We start from the raw sequence: 21,835 nt of genomic DNA on the forward strand, positions 1-21,835 counted from the left end.
TACAATCGCTTAACCAATAAATTAAAAACACAACTAAAAATTGCAAGAGAAGAGTCAGTCAAAAAATATGTAACACAACTTAATAGATACGACCATTCAATATGGAAACCAATCAAATCATCCTTAAAACCTCAAACAATATCGCCACCAATAAGAAAAACCATAGACACACAGAACCAATGGGCAAGAAGCGATAAAGAAAAATCAGAATTATTTGCTGAACATTTAGCAACAGTATTCCAACCACAAAATAATGAAGAAGATCAAGAAATTATTAATTATTTAAACTCGGAACAACCATCAGTAAATCTAATAAAATTAATAACACCCAAAGAACTTAAAGAAGAAATCTTAAGACTAAATATCAAAAAGTCACCGGGAATTGACCTAATAACACTAAAAATGCTAAAAGAATTACCAAAAAAAGGGTATAATAATCCTTACATATATATTTAACGCAATATTAAGATGTAATTATTGGCCTAACAATCTCCAAATTACTAGAAAAACTTTTAATAAAAAAAATAGATCCAGACTTTACAGGTGCAGATTGGATACCAAATTATCAATTTGGATTTCGACGAGAACACTCAACTATCCAGCAATGCCACCGAATAACCCATTGCGCATTAGAAGCAAAGGAATATTGCTCAATGGTATCACTAGATGTACGTCAAGCTTTTGATAAGGTTTGGCATAAAGGACTTCTTTATAAAATTAAACAAATATTACAACCATTCTTTCGAATACTTACATCATACTTGGAAAACCGACAGTTTAGAACAAAAGTAAATGGAGAAATATCCAAAATGCATCCCATTAAGGCGAGAATTCCACAGGGCAGCGTCCTGGGACCTTTATTATATATATTATATACGTCTGATCTACCAACTTCACATAACGTAACAATTGGTACATTTGCAGATGACACAGTAGCACTTACAAGTCACAAACACATTAACATAGCTACACAATAACTCCAAGACTATTTGTATGAGCTTGAAAACTGGCTAAAACAATGAAAAATAAAAATAAATGAAAACAAGTCAACCCACGTAACTTTCACTTTACGACGAGAAACATCACCACCAATATATATCAACAATGAGGAAATACCCAGGACTAAAACAACCAAATACCTAGGGCTACACCTGGACCAAACCCTGTGTTAGAAAGAACACATCACCAAAAAAAGAAAACCAATACAACTAAGACAAAAAGAAATCAATTGGTTAATTGGAAAAAACTCCAAGCTGTCAATAAATAATAAAATTCAAATTTATAAAAGGGCATAAAAATATAAAAACTGCATACAAAAGCTAAACTCTTTACCTTTAAAACTTAAACTAGTCACTTGTATCAAAAGATATTGAATTTTTACCGTCGACCTGATACAAATTTTATTGAACATTGATTTCGCGCGAGTAACTGACATGCAAAATCAACGGTCGTTTCAAGCGTTGTTTCTAAGAGAACGGTTCATTCTACAAAAAAATGCTAATCAACATTTTTGTTTAGAAATATCTCAGCTATATTTTGTATTTAAAACATTTTTTTCTACGGTGTACAGATTCTGTGTAAATCGATTTTTTTGCGTCGTTTTTACACACTTGCGGGCGGGGTTTTAAAGGGAACTTTTTTGCATCTTTTTTGGGGTCCCAAAATTAGTATGGTCCACAAAATTTAGCTTGTTCGTGTCATTTTTAGAGTTTAGGTGGCATTTTCATCTCTGACGACTGGAGTATAATAGTCCAGTTACTGTGGCATTTTCCCTTTAAATTTTTTATAACTGCACCGATTTATCTGAAATTTTTACAGTGGGTAGTAAATTACTCAAAAAACATAAGTTATATGGTGCCGATGTGTGCTTCTACCGCTAGGGTGGTTGGCACCCCATCTAGGGGGTTGAACTTTTTACACTCAAAATAACCCCGGGAATTGATAGAGAGTCAAATTATAAACAAAAAATGTCATATAAATTTTTTTCGCTAAATCAATACTTTTTGAGTTATACGCACTTGAAAAAGTAAACTTTTCGCAAAAATAAAACATGTTTTCAAATGATTTTGTACGAATAACTCAAAAACAAAGCGTTTTATTGAAAAATCTATAATGAACAAAAAAAAAGCGTATAAAAAAACAAAGAGATTGTTTTATCAATAAGTTTTATAAGTACAATACTAAGCGATTTATAATTGTTTGAAGATGACTTTTTATTTTTGGGATACTATACTCGATGTATTTAATATCAAATATCAGAAAATGGACATCTTTTTTGATAAAAACTCATACAACACTTTTTAAAGAGCTAGAAAAAACCTGTAAAATGAGCTATGTTAAAAGCCATTTCGATTAAAACAAAGCGAAATACGAAGGAAAGAATTTGAATTACTCTAGCGTTTAAAAAAAAACGAGCAGTATAAGTAACACTATTTCGATCAGAATTGAAATTAAACGTATATTTTCTACAATTCATTTTTTTTAGTGTTATTTATAAGTTTTAAAAGTTTAGTCTGTTTAAAATGCGTATTTTTTGCAAAAATCATGTTTAAATTAAAAAATCTTTTTTTTTAATTATCTAAAAATTTACATTTTTTCAAAATAAATCTAAAGCTATAAGAGATACGTGAAAAATGGTTCTATACCAAAATGTAGTTTTTTTTCTTAACAAAAATTGATTTTTTTATTTTTGTTGTAACTTGAAAAATAATAAAGATATAGCCGATTGAAGTTTGAGATACAGCGGCTGACACACCTGTAATCAGCACTTTGGCCCTTTACTATTTCAAAAGAAAGAATTTTAACATATTTTATTCTACTTACTCTCGTAGCTTTTGGAAATAACCTTCAAAATATTTTTTTAATGGACACTGTAGCTTAAAAATTAACGGAGTTATTCTAAAAAAATTTTGAAGCATGTTATTTATATTTTGGAACATCAACTTATTTTCTGTATATATAAATGCTTTATTCAAGTATATTCGAAAAACTGGTAACAGACACACTAAATCTCACACAAATATGTATATAATACATACATACATACATATATATATGTTATGTATAATATAATACATACATACATACATATATATATATATATATATATATATATATATATTATATATATATATATATATATATATTATACATGTATATATATATATATAAATATATATATATCTATATATATATATATATATATATATATATATATATATATATATATATATATATATATATATATATATACATATAGAGGCACCTCTAAACTGAACATCTGCTTCAGAGAACTAACGAACACAGAGAAGCGACACTCCTTTGAAGTTGCGTGGGCAAGCCGCCAATGAGTGCCAATGACAGGAGTACTTCATATCTCGAAGACATTTTAGAAGCTGGGAGATACTGTACAATTTTGCTGTATGGCCTTGCCAAAGCCACCCACATGAACAAAATGAATAAGGTCGAAGATTATTCATCATTACTTGAACAAATGCGATACGAATCCTTTATTAAAGCCACAACTAAAAATAGTGCAGTTAAATTATCATCTCTTGTACCAACTGTAAGTGCCCTGGATGAGCATATCAAAAGAGTTTATTTACAAACTCAGATATGGCTTGAAAACAAAGAGATTGATATAACGGATTGGGGATGGTTCAAGAGTGATGATATTTTACAACCAATAAAAATAAAAGACTAGGTCTATTTTGCAATGCTACGTGTGGAACATGCTCTGGCGACAATTGTCAAAACTGTCCTGCAATAGACGAAGAGATGGAGTTAGAACACGACGAGAATGACGTTTCAGACAATGAATAATTTGATATATTGTAAATAATTTTTATTTTTGTAAATATATTTTGTATACTTTCTAATCTAAAGTATTTTCATGCATAATTTTTTACAATAAAAACATCATGAGTACACTTAATTTTTTTATTTAGACATTTACCAAAGGGGAATTTGTTTCGTGAGCATAGAGGTGGTTTTTAAGGGTTGAAAATAAGCAACCAATCAAAATATATTTTATTGATAAGAAAGGAATTTTTGAATATAAATGTACATTAAAAACTTTTGAAGTTGTTTAAAAAGATTTTTTTATATATTTTGACATAGGGGTAGTTTTTAAGGGTTGAAGTGTTGCAATCAACCAAAATTATTTTATATAAGCAGAGAATTACATTAAATAGATGATATAAATGCACTACAAAAGCGTTTGAACTTGTTAAACGATTTTTTACAATCATTTTTATTAAGACGGGTGGTTTTTAAGATTATTTAAGGGTTGAGAATGTACACAATATCCATTATTATAATTAACAATATTTCAGTTACCTAATTTAACACGATTTAAATCCATAAAATGCTTTAATATAAATTTTTTTCATTATTTTCAATAAGGGGTGATTTCACCCCTTAAAAATAAAAAGCTCACCTAGCGCGTATATAACTTTTGAAGAGGGAGGTAAGATAAGCCTAATTCCAAATTTTTAGCAAAATCGATTCAGTTATAAAAAATTTAGAGGTATTGACCTCTTTTCCTCCACAGTGATTGGAGTATAATAAATTTTATATTTTATAAATTAGTGTTGTATTATTTTACCTTGACATTTATTAAAGTGGCTGTATCTTATAAATTAATTGTTTTAAAAAAGCATTGTAAAAAAGCTGTAAAATAGGTATTTCAATCCATTAACTTCCACTTTTTTAATCCAATATTATAATACAAAAACGTTGAGGAAAAAGGTTTAGTGACCCTATCTAAATATCCAGAAAAATCAAGAAAAAATATTTTCGCTATTCCGGTTTATTGGCTATAGCATTCTAATACATAATATCAATTTTCATTAAAGAGTTTTAAATCGTTTTGAAGCAATTTTAAAAAAATTGGTTTTGTTTTGTAATTTTAACACCTGTGAGTTATTTTGGGTGCACTTTTACATATATGTAAGTTGGGGTAGGTCAGAATACAGACCAGGTCTACTATTGTCTAGATGTTCAACCTAAGTTAAAGCCTGGGAGCACGATATAGATATTTACCAAATTTTTGTAGAATTTCGATAAGCTTATGACAACATAATCATAAATAAAATTTACTTATTATATAATTATGTGAGAATTTAGTATACCAAGGAAATTGGTACAATTAGTTCAAGCTCACGACTCACACAGAAGCGCAAGTATGAGTACAAAACTAATTAAGATCCCTTCCAGATAATTAAAGGACTAAAACATGTAGATGGGCTGACTCCGACTCTTTTTATGTATGGAATATCTTAACAAAAATGTCTGTAAACTAAAAAACATAGATTTTTAGTAAGTCTAAGCAGATTATGATGTACGCAGATGATGTAAACTTGATGGAACGAACCGTAAGAGACATCATTGAACTTGATGTTAAGCTTAAAGAAAATGCGAAAGAAATGAGGCTAGACGTTAACGTAGATAAAACTAAAATCCTAATAAAAGCAGGGAAACACTAAAACTTGCGGAATTTGGCAATAGATGAAAAAAGTATAAACACAGTAAAATATCTCACATACTCGAGCATACAGATAACTGAGGACGGCAGGGAGGGGAAGGAAATATGGAAAACATAATGCTTGCTAACAAAGCATACTTCTCTTTGTCGCAGGTGTTTGGATTAAAAGAAATTTCTAGGAAAGTAAAGTTAAAAATATATAAAACCATCATATGACTAATAGCAACATATGGCACAGAAACATGGATTATGACAGAAAAGATAATAAACTTTATTGATACTTTTGAAAAAAAGATGTTAAGAAGAATATTGGGACCCATCTTCGACAATGGTATCTGAAGAATAAGGTTCAATCACGATTTATTTCAATATTACAAATATCTCTATTCAGGTATATTTATTCGGAAGGACAATAACAGAACACCAGATAATATACTTAGTGGAACTATGGTGGGACGTCGTCCAGTAGGAAGACCAAGGGAGAGATGGGTAGACGAAGTGAAAATCGATGCTAAAGAGATATTGTGGGTAGATAACAAAAGGAGAATAGCCAAGGAAGGAGAAGCTTGGAGGTGGATGCTATGGGAGATTAGAGTTGGCGTGTGCTGCAGCTTCATATTAGAGAGAGAGAAAAAGAGAGAAAGAGAGAAGTTAGGTCCAATCGGTCTTATTTTCATTCCTAAAAATGGTGGTATAATTTATGGCTAATCTTTTTGTGACATCCTGTATGCGGAGTTGACTTTATTCTGCGGAAATTAAAAAAACAGTGATATTTTTATGCTTTATGTTATGTGATTGTCAATTCTATAAATAGAATACACTTGCTGATTAGATTCATATTATTATCTTTAAAATATACTGTTTTGGCCCTCCAGTGAAAAAAAAAAAAAAAACGATAAAACAAATCAGAAAACTATATTTCATGAACAACGAAGATCGTAAAATATCATTAATAAATATAATTGGGAAACAATTTGTGGATTGTCCGACCGACACGTGACCATCAGCAACCCTATTAAATTCTGCACGCAATTCAACCATTTAGAGGATCCCCGTCTTCGACCATTCTTACATTTTCCTGAACTTCGTTTGTTCTCAGCTATAATGAACAAAAATGTTCCTATGTTACATTATTAATTACAAAACAGTCCTGTTTTGTTCACCTAAGGAGGGTTTAAATGATAAAATCCAGATAATAAATGGAACTATCAACGAGATTTAAGGAGTTCATTTGGAGAAGATATTGAGATAATTAATTCAGTCCTATGAGTGAGATTTTCAAATTAAATAGTATTATTGACTTTTGTTTGTAAAAGTTTACGGCGCCCTTATTTTGAATATATTATTAGTTTACAGGAAAAATAGGTGTATTCATAAAATTTTCCAGACGCATACGTTGGAAACCTCTTTGTAATAGAAATTATATGCAACGGGCATATGGTAACTTATACAGTGACTTTGTCAGCAAAATTTGTTTTATGGTGTTTATATATCCAATTTATGTTTATTTTTAAAGATAAATATTGTAGGGCCAGGGCAGAGATGTCAGTGCCTTAACCACGTTTGCAACTGTTCGGAAATATTATTGTTTTAAACGGCAAAAACAAGTCACAATTTAATATTTTATACCTCTACTACAATTTTAAGTGCCGTAGTTAATACTAACAATGTTATCCCAAGTGAGTACCACTTTATTTCGTAATATTTTTGTAATAAGACAAAATAACTTTCAAATAATACCTACCTAAGAGATAAGAAAAATTCCAATTATGTCTTGACAAGTTTTTGAACTGGCCACATGACTGGATCAATTCTGAAAAAAAAAATGAATAAATAAAACAATAATTCTACTTACAACTCTACTTAACAGACTTACTCAGAAGCCGTAAATTATTTTAAAAAAGAACAAGCCATAGTCTTGTCCAGCATTGAAGATAAAAAATGCATGATTATATTGTAGCTGTTAGATCACTAGTTAGTCCAATTAATGTAATTTTTGCCTCTAGATTTCCTAATAACAGGATATACACATACCTTTTTATCCAAAAACACTATTGATTTACTTCTTCCTGCTTATAAATATATTGAAATAAATGGATGTCTAGTCAAAATAAGAAAACTTATTATTCCAGCCCAGAGACTTGTTATATCTAATGCATATCCTATAATCCCGAATGAAATACTTAAACAAGAACTACAAAAACTTATACCACGCTGTTTCCACAATGATTTTTCTCCAAGTAGGTATTCATGAAAGCGAATACAGGCATGTTTTGAGGTTTAAAAGCCAATCGGTCATTACACCTTGTAAAATATATCCATTCTTGACTCTTTTATCACAACTCTTCTCGATTCCATCGCTGTTATAATTCTTTCATTCCATGAGCGTCGAGGTCTACCTCTCTTTCTTCTTCCAGGGGGCTTTCATCTGTGAAGTTTTTGGGGCCAGCGTTCGTCAGGCATTCTCAATAGGTGTTCAAACCGTTTTAAACCTCTTTTTTCTATTCTGTCAATAACCGTTTCTGTAGCATTCATGTTATTTCTTGTAGATTCGTTGGTCTTCCTTTCCAGCCTTAATGTTCTAGCACTTCTTCTCAAATAATCCATTTCAATTGCCAACAATCTTCTCTTCAGGTGTGCATTATTTGTCTATACTTCAGAGCCATAACAAAGAACTGATTCAACCATGGTTTGCCCTATTCTTTTTTTGTTCCTTTTGGAAATGTTGCGATCCCACCATAATGAGTTCAGATATCCTACAATTTTACGTCCCGGATTAATTCGGTACTTAATTTCGGTTTCTACCAAGCCGTTCTTATCAATAAGTGCACGTAAATAATTAAATTTTTCCACTTGTTTGATTTCCACGTCCTCGTCTATCAAAACTTTAAACCTTGTATCTGAATTGGTAACTAAATATTCTGTTTTCTTCAATAATACAAATTAAACTCCTTAAATTACCTCTTAGATTTAACTCAAACCACATCATCATTATCTAAACCTTGTAAACCTAATGATAAAATACATCAACCTATGGAAACTAACCCCATCCAAACTATATCTAAGGATAATCCAAACTCTTCGCCGTAATCAAAAATAGTATACACCAGGACATCAATAAACTCAACACTTCGTCTTCTGAAATTAACAAAGAAAATCTGAAAACGGGCTTACCAGTTTATAATATCTCTAAACAATCTAAACAAAAAAAGTCCAAAACTTCTTCCAAAACCTCCCGAGAAACCTATCTCTATTCGTAGTACATTTCAATAATATATAATTTTATTTAAATTATAAAAATTGTTTCACTGTTATATACAAAATTCTACATTAAAAATAATATAACCAGTGGTAAAGATAAATAAACTTAAAAAATGATCAAGGCATGACCAATTCGTTTATAGTTAAATGGAACATAAATTGGTTTCATACCCATTATGAATAGTTAAAACTAATAAACAGCGAACGTTCTTCTAGAATTCTTTATCTCCAAGAAACCTGTTTTAAACAAACCAACATAATTAAAAAAAATCAATGTTTTAAAAAAATAGAACAGCCCATCAAGCTACATTTGGTGGAAGAGCTACATTTACAATAATTAGTTGATTTGTAATCCAAACCAATCGCACTGAATACTAATTTTGAACGCTGTAGCAGTGTCTATGACCAAAAAATATTAACATATTTTATCGCAAGGTTTAGGATTATTTTTTTTTGGGTATGGGTAAATACTTAGATTTTACCAAGGAATTAGGAATTTTACCCTCGTGGTATATTTTATTAAATAATTTAGTTAGATACTCAATATTTTAATCATTCAGAATTTTTAATATGTCTACTAGAATTTCATCTGGCTTTACCACTTTTTTAGTTTTTAATTGCCTGTTTCAACTCTGATATTAGAATTTGTATATTTTCATTAGTTGGTAATATTTTATTCATTTCTTCCATATTATCTGTAAATAAGTCCTTGATGTATTTCTCCCAAGTTTGTTGTTTGTCTTCTTCTGATAATTGGAGATCTCCATTGTAGTTCTCCTTATAACTTGTGGTATTCTCTTCCGTGATTACCGGTAATATCTTTCAGTTTCTTATGTAGGTTATGTATGGTGTTTTATATTAACTTCTTCTATTTCTTTGCAATTTTTATCCATCCAACGTTCTTTAGCTTCCGCGATCTGCGTTTCTACTAGTTTCCTCTTTTGCCTGTATTTCTGTATTTTTGTTTTTCTTCGACGAGCTTTATAAAATCTGGTGTCATCTAATATTTGTTGATATTTGGTTCTTGTATACTTCCAAACGTTTTGCCAGCGTTAAGAACTGGCGCCTTTATTTCGTTCCAGGTACTGTTTTTTTGTGTAATATCTTTCTTTGAAGCTTTTGTGAATGCTGGTTCACTTGCTTCATTTATTTGTTGTTGACATTTTTCACCCTTAATCTTTAACAAATCTAGTCTCGATTTTACTTTAGTCGTTTCCTGGTGCACTCCAAGGATGCAGACTTCTTGGTGGTAATTGATTACAGGTGTTTGTGATGACTAGTTCTTTCTCTTGAAAATATTGTAGTAATCAGTATCCTTTTTCGTTTTTTATTCCTACATCATAATTTTCTACAATATCTTCTACTTTTCCTTTACCGACTTTGGCGTTAAAGTCGCCCAATATTACGTTTTTTAATGTCTTTCGTTAGATATTGTAAATTTGAATAGATGTATGTCATTATCGGTGCTGCTTGATGCTGTGCATATATTTTTTTTAAATTTTGTTTATTTACAATCTTCATCCTTACAGAGCATTAAGTAAATGTGTTTCAGATTTTGGGCCCGAAGGAGAAATATCCAATGATGTTTCATCTTATTCTATTTGGTTTAGTTTTGAAGTAGATCTTGGTGTCAAGTTCTATCTAGTCTTCTAGTGGCTGGACCGTTGTTAAATAATTTTCTTAGTAGCTCATTTTCATAGTGAATATTACGCTTATTTTGTGACTTCGTGGCTCGATGGATCTCTTATCTGATAAAAGGAATTTTTAAGTCGTAGTAAAGTGTTTGAATACTTACGTACCATGGTGTATCCACTATCGATCTTAACACTTTAGACTAGATCCTTTGGACAATATTCAGCGACGTTGGCTTTGCACAGCCCAATGGGTGAAATCCGTAAAACAAGATAGGTTTGAGTATGGCTTTGTATCAAAGATTTTTATTTTTGATGCTAAGTTTTGATTTATGTCCAAGGAGCCAATACATTTGCCGAAATTTTAAGTTGGGCTGTCTTCGTCTGTTCAGGATATGTTTTTTTCAATTGAAACGTTGGTCAAGATGGAGGCCAAGGTATCTAGCGTCTGTTACTATTGGTATTCTTACATTTTTCATTCTTACAGGTGGACTTTTGTTCTCCTCTTTGTATACCAATTACTAAGTATATTCAGATGATGTTGCAGGTTTTGTAAGGCTTGTATGAAATGTTCGGTTACAGCTAGTATTGATACGTTACGTCGTCAGCAAAGGAAGCCATTGTAGTATTATTAGAGTCTGGTAGATCAGCTGTGTAGAGTGAGAAAAGCAGCGGCCCTAGAACACTACCCTTCAGAACTCCGGAGTTAATAGGACAGAGGTTGGATTGTTGGTATTTGAATTTTACATATAATTTTACAGAGATTTGATATATAGGATTTGGGTAGGAAGAAATAGTTACTGTATAGTGTACTATTTTTACTTTGTAAAGCAGACCTCTATGCCAGAGTTTGTTAAAAGCTTGTGAGATGTCTAGAAATGTAGTGTTGCAGTATTTCTTTGTGTATGGTTTCTTAAGCTTCTTAGTCACCTTCCATAACGTCTGGTCATTTTCTGTAAGGTTCGTAACGTAACGATCGAAGGTTATGTTGTTTGCGGTTTTGATGACTACCCCAAGATGCCTACGTAGTCTATTGAATATATGTAGTTCTATGTTGTTTTTAGATCTTTGCTAGATTCTACTCGCACGATGTTTTTCAGCAGTTAGTTGGCGAATATTCAGGGCAATAATTGTGGTATGTTTTGGTTTGCGTTCAGTTCGTGGTGTAGATTGCCATGCCGCTTATTGTACAAGTGTGATGAAGTATTGAGCTGCTGTATCTATGTTATGTGTAGATTTTATCGGCAGATGAAGATTGGTGTTTTATTCTAGATATATGTTTGAATATCTGTCCAGTTGATGTTTTTTAGCGTGACTCGAGGAGGTGGTTGATTAGTTATGCAACTGTGGTACTTAAGATATTAATAAGTGGTGTACGATCCGATGAGGGATCATAGCTGGATTCTATTACAGTTTTTTCTGGGCAAACCTTTGCTTACGTAGTAGTCCAGTAAATCTGGAAGTTTTCTGGGGTCAATTGGCCAGTACGTAGGGATTTCGTTGGTATGGAAATCATAGTTATTGTCTGTCATTGCTTTAAGAAGATTACGACCTTTTGTTGTTGTAAGTCTTGGGCCCCAGTGTGTGTGTGTTTCACATGTCATTCTCCCTCGGCGACAAAATTTACTGCCAAGTAATTTAAAGGAGGCTTTGTATTTATCTGTGAAGATTGCTTGACGAGGTGGGCTGTATATTGCAGATATGTTAAAGTGCCATGGTGTTGCATTAACTTAAACGACTGCTGTTTGTATGTTTTGCATATTTTGGCAATTCATGATGTGATATGCAGCTGCGAATGATTACTGCCAAGCCACCATGAGCTGTACCATCGGGGTGAGGTGTGCTGTTTATGGTATAGAGTGAAATATTAAACGTAGTTAGATCGTTAAAGTAGGTTTCTGAAATAAGCAGAGCATCGATTTTATTCAGGTTGAAGAAAGTGATTACTTTTAGCATATCGTTAAGCAGGCCATTATCGATCTATGTGTCAACTCTAAGTATGTTTAAAAATTTCTTTGGTTAATAACTTGTATTAATAATTTTAATATCATACTATTTTGACTCCTGAGTTACGACATGTTTTTGAACTCGTTTAGGAATGTTATTAGTTTTTGTCTTATATTAATTTTAGGTTCTGATTCGTCGTTGCTTTGACGTGCTGTCACGTTTGCATATGTTCTTTGATAGTTTTGTAGGGTGATGTTTAGCTGATTTGTTTAAGTACATACTTGTGGGCTATTGAACGTAGTTATATCGTTCTCTCAAGCTGTTGGTTTCCTCTTTTTGGCGTATGTCTGTTTTCTACTAGTTCACTGTAAACTACACGTCCCTTATAGTTAGCAGGGAAATCTTGTCTGCATAGTGCATACTTAGCTGGAGTGTTTCTAGGTGATTTACAATCTTTTGTATCATGTGTTTCTCCACATTTGATGCAGTATTACGGTTTAGTGCAATATATTTTACTATGGTCGTATGCTTGACATCGCATGCATTGGATGATTGGGTTTTTCTTATTTGGTGCCTCGACTGCTATTGTGGTATTACGTAAGAATTCCAAGTTAAATATGTCTTTGTTGTTAGTGTTGGGTTCAAATTCTATAAAAAATAAAAATAAAGGTTCCTTTGTGTGTTGAATGTTAGCTTTTTCTAGTTTCTTTGTTATATCTGTTGTGGGTATCGAATGATGGATATGTCTTAATACCACTCTGTGGGTTGGTTCTGTCTTTATTTGATAAGTGTGATAAACGATTATTTTTTTCGTAACTTTTTTATCAGTTTACGATAGAAGTTATCGACCAAATCTTTAAAGTTTTTGATGCCATATACGAATCTTGGAGGTGCTTTTGGTATTTTCTGTTGTTTTTCTGTTTTAGTTTCTTCAGGGCTCTTGGCAATTGATAATGCACTGTATCGATTTTGCATTTTTGTTCATGGTGAGCTTGAAGAATTGGGATCGTCATTTTGTTTTCTACATTTACGTTTTTTGACTACTTGCCATGAGTTTTATTTTGAGTTTCTTGGTCGTTTCTGAATGTGTAATTGCAAGTTTTCGCTTTATGTTTGAGGTCTTTTCTACAGTAGATGGGTTGCTTAAGTTGTAGTAAATTGGTTGGGGTTGTGGTGGAAATTGTTGTGGTTGTGGTGAAAGAGCGAATTTTGTGAAAAATTTAAGAGAGGAGTATATGTAGTTTGGTGCATATTCGGATATGTATTCTTTGATTATAGGGAATAAAGTTAAATACATAGGATTGCAGTGTTTTTTTAATCATGATTCCTATATGATGTAAAAGTTTTATTGTGTTCTGCTGCAAATTAGCTTTTACTGGAAAATGCTAGATATTTGTTTTAAAGTGAAACCAACGCTAAGAAATATGCACAGAAATATGTACAGATGCACATACTTAACATTGTCGTTGAATATACAATAAAATAATTCGGTAGGAATAAAGAACTACGTGTAAATAAACCTAAAATTAATTTTGGTTTAAAAACTATTATTTTTGTTTTTGTTTTAGTTACACTATGGTGGGTAAGCGTGGGAGAACATTAACTTGACGGTGAAGCAGCAATGCAGAATACTATTAAGGCTGTATAAAGTGGCTGTATAAAAAACTAACTGATAATTTATCTGTTTTCATTGAGATACTAGTGGACCCGACAGACTTCGTTCTGTCAAATAGATTTCAGTCAAGAATAGGCGTTCACTACTGTACATCAAGAAATTTACTACCAACATCTTTGTCGCTAAATATATCACCAAGTACAGAGAAACCTATCCAAAACTTATCAAAACAGCTCAAAAAATGTACTATTAAAATCGTCTGCAAAGCTCTAAAAATATTGCAAAAGAAACTTGGTCCATAATAAACGATCTTCAAAATAAAACTAACACAGCTCAATTACTTTCTCTTCCAAACACTGAAAATCTAAATAAGTACTTCGTTAATGTGAGTAAAAATATTACATCAACTATTTTGCCACAACAAGATCCCATTTTCTATATCCCCAATTCAATACAGGTCTCGAATTCATTCTTTATAAGATTAGTTGATAAATCTGAACTAATTCAAACAATCAATAGTGTCAAAAACAAATCTTCCTGTAGTACCGATGAACTATCCATAAAAATCTATTTCCAGAGTGCCTGAAGATAGCAATTATTATTCCTTCTTATTAGGGTTGTGAAAAATCGAATTTCTGCAACTATACACCTGTTGCCTTACTACCTTTACTATCCAAAATTATTAAGAGACTTAAAAAAGCCCGGCTTATGCCACTTCTCGTTGAAAATAACATTTTATCACAAAGTTAGTTCGGCTTTTTATCTAATAAATGTGCTAGCAATGCTATGTTTTATGTACTACTTGAGGTCTATTAAGCACTGAAAAATAATCTTTACAGTGCCTTTTTTTTTTGACTATGATGAAGCTTTTGATTGTTTAAATCACGACATTTTGATAAAAAACTAACTTTCTAGATACTTCGAGGTAATTCTTTAAATTGGTCCAATCTTACTTGAGAAATAAGAAACAACTAGTTAGAGCAAATTATACTGACTCTAGTCACAAAAGCATTGTATGTGAAGTACCACAGGGTTCACTATTGGGTCCTCTACTTTTCTTTATTTTTATAAATGACATCACTAACTTAAAAAGCGATGGAAACATTTTTCTTTTTGCTGATGATACCAATATCACCTGAAGAAACTCTAATATTCCATTTCTCCATAACTTCTGATCTACTTAAAATAAAAACTTGATCCGACTCTAATTTACTCACTTTTAACGTCGATAAGACAGTAGTGTTATCCTATAAAGGAGCTCTTTAACCATTGCTTCTTAATAACAGCCAGATCAGTATCGTTGATTCTGTAAAATTTCTTGGTATTTTTATATCTAACAAACTTAAATGGTCCCTTCTTATCGATTTTTTAAGTAAGCAACTAGCTTCAGCCTGCTGGCTACAAGATCTGTTTCGAAGGTAATCAATTTAGCATCTTCCAAAATAATATATTTTTCTTTGTTCGAGTCTCTTAAATTACAAAAAAGAGCAATACCGTATCTTTTCGGTCTCAGTAGAATAAAACATTACAGAAGCTACTTCTGAAATCTCGAGATTTTAACGCTTCCCTCTTTATATAATTTAGAAACTGTTTGCTTAATTCGTAAACACCTACACAACTTTACAAAATGGAGGGCGGGCCACTTTGGTTGACAGCACAAAATTATTCCTTTTGATTGGCCAGATGCAAGTAACGCACTGTAAGAGATGAAAGTTGGCCAACTCTTCCGTCTAATTTAGTCTTAGCTGACATACACACCTAGCTGAATACACACAATTTCTCAATTTCGATAAACAAAAGAGAAGCTATATGGTTTGCAAAAACTAAGAGCATAGGTACATACCCAGATATTAGTATCAAACATCAGACTATTCCATACAAACATCAAATAAAATATTTGGGTGTAACTCTCACAGAAAATTTAAATTGGAACCCACATATTGATAACATTAAAAGTAAAGCCAGTAAAGGAATCAATATAATGAGGTCCATCTGTAAAGTTTGGTAGGATGGAGACCCTACAACATTCCTTATCGCATATTATAGACTGGTAAGATCTCATCTTGACTTTGGTAGTATATTTTTTAAGCCACCAAGCAAGCAAACTCTACAAAAACTAGACACCATACAATATCAAGCACTAAGGCTAATTCTAGGATGCATGAAGTCAACCCCCACTGCAGCCCTGATAGCAGAAACAGGGGAGATGAGCCTAGAATTTAGAAGGAGATGGCTAGCAACATAATTCATGTCAAAAATTTATGACTACCAAAAGCATCCACTGTTGGAGTTAACACATGAAGTAAACCAGGCATGTAATCACAACTTTGGTTACTGGGGACAGAAAGAGCGTCCATACTTAGTAGAAGTATTAAATTATTTAAAACCATATAAAAAAATAGTCTACAAAACAGATGTGATAGCTGACTTCATACAAAATTATGATACCTTATATTATGGTTAGATCCCTATAAAACAAGTATTATTCAAAATACAATATTTAAAATAGTAACTAAGAAATTGTCTAGAAAATATATTTTTGTTTACACTGATGCATCAAAATGCGCAATTCATTAGGAAACGTAAACTGGTTATGGAATGTATATCTCTGACATAGATTTTTTACTTTCATCCAAGCTGCCTTCAATTATGAATATATATGTACAGCAGAAATACTTGCCATTAATAAGGAGGTAACTGTATGCCTAAATAGGGGCATCAAAGATTGTATTATCTTTAGTGATTCTAAAAGCGCTATACAAAAATTAAATTGCACAAGTATTCATTCAAAATGTGATTATATTGCACTACAAACAAAAAATATTTATTGAGGCCAACTCTACTGGTAAAAACTATAGACTGTGCTGGATTCGAGGTCATTCAGGAATAGAGGGAAATGAACATGTGGATAATTTGGCAAACATTGGCAGGTGTCTTAAAATAACTCCGGAGATAAAAGTAAACCACACAGAACTCTGGCCAGCTCTAAAAATAAATATAAAAAATAAACACAACACTCATTGGAAATCAAAAGTTTAAATTAAAGAAAAATGGTATTCAGAAATACAATTAACGTTCCCAGAAAATGGTTTCGTATATTCCCATACATAGATAGAAGACATGTGATAAATATAATAAGAATAAGAACAGGACATTGTTGCACAGGCTCACATTTATATATATTAAGAGTAAAAGACCACCCATACTGTGGATGCGGAAAAATTAAGGATCTTGACCACATTCTTCTTCAATGTCCATTAAGAAAATCCAAACAATTTAATCTGAGAAGTGAACGTACAAAATTAAGAGTACTCAAAAATTAAAATGCTCAAAATATGTTACAAAACCTTACTTTTGAACAACTAAAGGCAGTGATTAATCACTTAAACATTAACAAACTAAATTTATGATAAACTCATCCCGACCCTACATCTTTTAAACATCCTCCAATTCTAATTCTCTAAATTTCCGGTGTTGTGCTATTTGTTTCAAACTAATACTTCTCATCACCAGTGAAATATATTTAGTATATGTATATACTCTTTATTTATACGGGCTCTGTATACAATTGCCTAATCTCATTTGAAAACCAAGTAGAAAAAATACATAAATTGTAACGATAAAACTACCAAAGAGAATTGAAGTACTATTGTAAAAATAATACCTCAATCAACCATGGGAGCTTATCGTCTATACCTTGCGTAGCTCAGTATCTCAAGGGTGGGTTCGACTTGTCTTAAACTAGGGATTAAACCTGAGTTCTCAGTTGATAGCAAATAAGACAAATTTTAACCAAACATATTTATTTAAAAGAATAAAAAAACAACAATTAACCCTGCCAAAAAATCTTAACAGTTAATAAGTGCTACTTATTGCTTCGATGGGCTGCTTGTGGGTTCTAGCTGTTAGGTCCTCCAATTAGAAGTTGTGGTTTCTGAAGAGCTGCAGTCACATGTGGCTGTATGTCCTGACTAAGTTGTAGTGTAGTATAGTTATAGTAAAAACCAATATGACCAATAAATAAATTCGATCTGACCAGTAAATCCAATAAAGTTGTTGAGATACCAATAAACCCAAGAGAATTTGTAGACCATAAAAATGAGTCATATAATAATTTTTGCCTTCTTTTATAAATTTAAAAAAGAGGCAAAAAATAATCCCACCACCGTAAAAAAGTTGTTTTGACAGAAAGTGGGAGACTAAAAGAAGTTAGCACAGATGTCATAGGATGTTGCTATAGATATCATGAAACTAGCTTGTCTGTCAACAGGGAACAGAATGGTCGCCGGGCAAAAAGAGAGAGGGCGAATATTTATTCTACGGGACAGAAACAGAGAGAAAATAAAGACAGAGGAAGAAAAGAAAAAACAGAGGACGCCAACTACTTTTAAAATAAAAAATAGTAAAAATTAAACTGAAGATAAAGAAATTAATAAATTAATAAAGAAATTAAAATGAAATAATTATTTAAATATAAATTAGTAGAGGTGACGTTTATAACGTTACAAAATAAACAATACAAAAACTTTGGCACTTTAGTTGTTTTAGGTTTTTTAGTGTTGCAACATTGCCTAGATCAAGACGAGCTGCAATACTACCAAATGCACTGGCAGATGCACAAGGATGTGAGCCAACAAATAAAGAAAAAAGAAGAAGAACTCTTCCGTTTCAATCCGTTTCACGTGCGTTTACGTTCATTTATAAATAAGAGTACACAAAATTCTGTTGATCTTTTTCCAGTGCGTCTACGTTTACAGTCTGTCAAACTATAAATCCATCTTTAATCAGCAACATCTTTCCTTAAGTTACCAAAAGCCTACCTTTACCCAATTTTTAGGTACAAGTAACTAAAGTATTTTTATATATTTAGGTATCATATGCAGCAACTTAAACTTGTAAGTTTGTAAGGTTTTATTATACAATTTGCAATTTATTTAAATTGTGTAATGGTTTGTTTATTTTATTACCTTTTATTTTGTGATATTGACGATTTATGTAATTTCAGTAAATTTTAAATTGGTAGTGTTATTTTTCTGATTTTTTGCAAGCTTTGTCCCTAAAGTGTACAATTTTCTAGAAATAGAAATAGACAATAAAGCCTATTTCTATTCTATTCTATAGACATGCATTTTTTACCGAAATTTCATTAATTTTTCTAAAATCGATACAGAATACCTACATATTTATTGCGTTTTTTATAACCAAAACTTCACGGACGATCTTCACGGACTAATTTTATAGTATTTGTTCTGATATTGTCAAAGGTCGTAGTAGAAACCTCAAGTACATATCGGTAGCAGATCCAATCTTTAAAACTTACGTGTTTTTTAACACTTTATTAATTTATCTGTTTATATAATTTTTTATAAACGACAATATTTTTTCAAGAAAAATTGCCATTAATAGATAGTTGCTACAGTGTATGTGGTTTGTACACTAGTCCTTAGCTCCTTTGGATAAACTGATTTTATTAAAATCATGTTATAATTTCGTTTCATTTACTAATACACTGTTACATTTCACTATCCACTTTGCTTAGCAGGTACTAACAAAAGAGCTATGAGTTCTTAAAACTCTTTCAGCTTTAGGCCCTTTAACTAACACTTCTCTCTATAGCACACTGATGTACGAAAAATTATACTACTTACATAAACTAGTATCAGTTAACTCTTAAAGGAAAAGTTTTAGAGCTATAAAACTTTTGTGTATAGCTTCTTCTTGTCTCAATGAGAAACACTATTACATTTTTAAATAGTTAGTCGAAGGTAACCAAAGTAACATATAACTCTGTATCGAGAGTAGAAGTACTGAATGTTTTCTTTATATGTGTATCTTTATATATTTTTTTTGTATTTTAGCTCCTAAGCCATGTAACCGACGATCCCGTAAACCAGGATTAGATCGAAAACCACGCCAAGCATACAGCGCTAAGCAACTGGAGCGACTAGAAAGCGAATTCAAAATCGATAAATATTTGAGTGTTAGTAAACGTATGGAACTTAGTAAAGCTTTAAGTCTCACCGAAGTACAGATTAAGACTTGGTTTCAAAATCGAAGGACCAAGTGGAAAAAACAACTTACTACACGACTTAAAATGGCACAGCGGCAGGGACTCTTTCCTGCACACTATTTTGCTCCTACAGCGATGGGACCATCATATTCGTCAATATTTACACCATATTATTCCTCCTTGGGATGTATGTTTGGGGTAACACCTATAGAAAATTCTAGTACGAACGTTGATGCCACCAGAAGAGAAAACTGAAACTGATTATTTTTAATTTAAAGCTACAAATTATAATTTGAATAATTTTACATCAATCTGAGTTTTATTTTTATTAGAATATTAAATACCTTAACGTGTAATTAGATAGTAAAAATATTTATTGTGATTATATTTCTTAAGACAAATTTTTTTAAAGAAAGTGATTTACATAATTTTTATTTACTTAAAATTATAATAATTGTTTTAATTGTATAAAAAAACAATGTAAATGTATATATAACTATTTGAAAATAAACACTTATTTCAATTGTATTAATCATAAAGTAGATACTTTGTCCAACTTAAAATGATATAAGAACTGGCAAATAATACGAATTAATGAATATAGGAAAGAATTTAATATTTTGCATTGTTATATTTCTTTAAAATCACTTGGTGAAAAGAGCTCACAATATTACAATACGTGTTTTTAATACTTGGTCAAATCTTTCCAAAGTTGTCTCGATAGACATACACGTCGTGACTGCACTTAAATTTAGCAATTTGAAGCTTCAAACCTGTACATGCAAATTCGTAGGCTCCTTTTAAATTTTTCTTTCAAATGTTTATTGTTCATCAGGCATGAACGTTCTTTTTCCGCAGACATGCAATCTTGAGGATCTTGAGGATCTTGAGGAAGCTATTAAAGTACATATTCCAATCTTCTTGATTATCAGCGATGAACATTGAAAATTATTGACAAACAGTTGTGTTATGTCTTTCGACTTCTTAATCAAGCTCACATGTTTCCATACATTCAAAAATATGTTCAATTCAATTAATAGTAATTAATTTTTGATAAATATTTTATTTCGTTCATTTATTTTTTAAATAAAATACGCTGCTCATGACGTATATGCATGTTTTTTTATATCAAATTAACGCTAATTTTTTCTTAATATGATGATATAACCCTAGTAACACAGGACGTCTTCTGAACGTCCAAAATACGTTCAGTTTTTGTCCTAACGTAACTGGACGTTAAACGGACTTACTTGAGACGTACGAAGTGGGACGACGTACTTCGGGTGGGCTAAATATGGACGTTCTCTGGACGTCCGTACTCGGAAGTTTTCTGGACGTCCGACATTTACCAATAATTATGGGATCAAATAGCAATATCCAAAACATGTTTTTGTTTTTAGGTAAAGTGTAAAAAGCTTTTGTTTCTAGCTAATTCGTTACAATTGTTGTATTATTTTAGTTACCACGATGATATAAGTTTGCTAGTTCTAATAAGTAAAAATATGATTTTTATCAACAAAATGAATCTTGAAGGCATCTTTTTGAAGATATACATGTGTGACAAAATTATGATATCAATTGTCAATGTCATGCCATACCTATTTAAACAAATGGCACAGTTAAATTATGAATGCTTAAAAGAAATAAAAGAATTCTATTTAAGCAATATACAGTGCAAATGGTGTGAATTAGCAACTATTTTTGATGCTTGCCTTGGTTAAAGTATATTGTTAAAGTTTTGGCACCATTTGCTACGTTACTTCAGAGTTTGGTTTTTTATTTTATTACAAAAAGGTAAGTCTAATTCTACCTTAAATTAGTTATGTTTAAAAGAAAACGATTTGTTTCTAAGCCTCATCAACAGAGAATGGTTACGAAAAAGGTAG

At 31.4% G+C, this 21,835-nt stretch overlaps 1 protein-coding gene across 1 annotated transcript in view; it reads left to right on the top strand.

Annotated features, from left to right (window-relative positions):
- LOC140438278 (uncharacterized) overlaps positions 1 to 20,392 on the top strand; it is a 74,875-nt gene extending 54,483 nt beyond the window's left edge. Inside the window, exon 3 of the mRNA XM_072527973.1 lies at positions 19,798 to 20,392. Coding sequence (XP_072384074.1) covers positions 19,798 to 20,204 — 407 coding nt within the window. The 3' untranslated portion in view covers positions 20,205 to 20,392. The remainder of the gene's footprint in view (positions 1 to 19,797) is intronic.
- The last annotated feature ends 1,443 nt before the right edge of the window (positions 20,393 to 21,835 follow it).

The sequence above is a fragment of the Diabrotica undecimpunctata genome, chromosome 4 (genome assembly GCF_040954645.1).
Source record: "Diabrotica undecimpunctata isolate CICGRU chromosome 4, icDiaUnde3, whole genome shotgun sequence".
NCBI classification, from domain to species: Eukaryota; Metazoa; Arthropoda; class Insecta; order Coleoptera; family Chrysomelidae; genus Diabrotica; species Diabrotica undecimpunctata.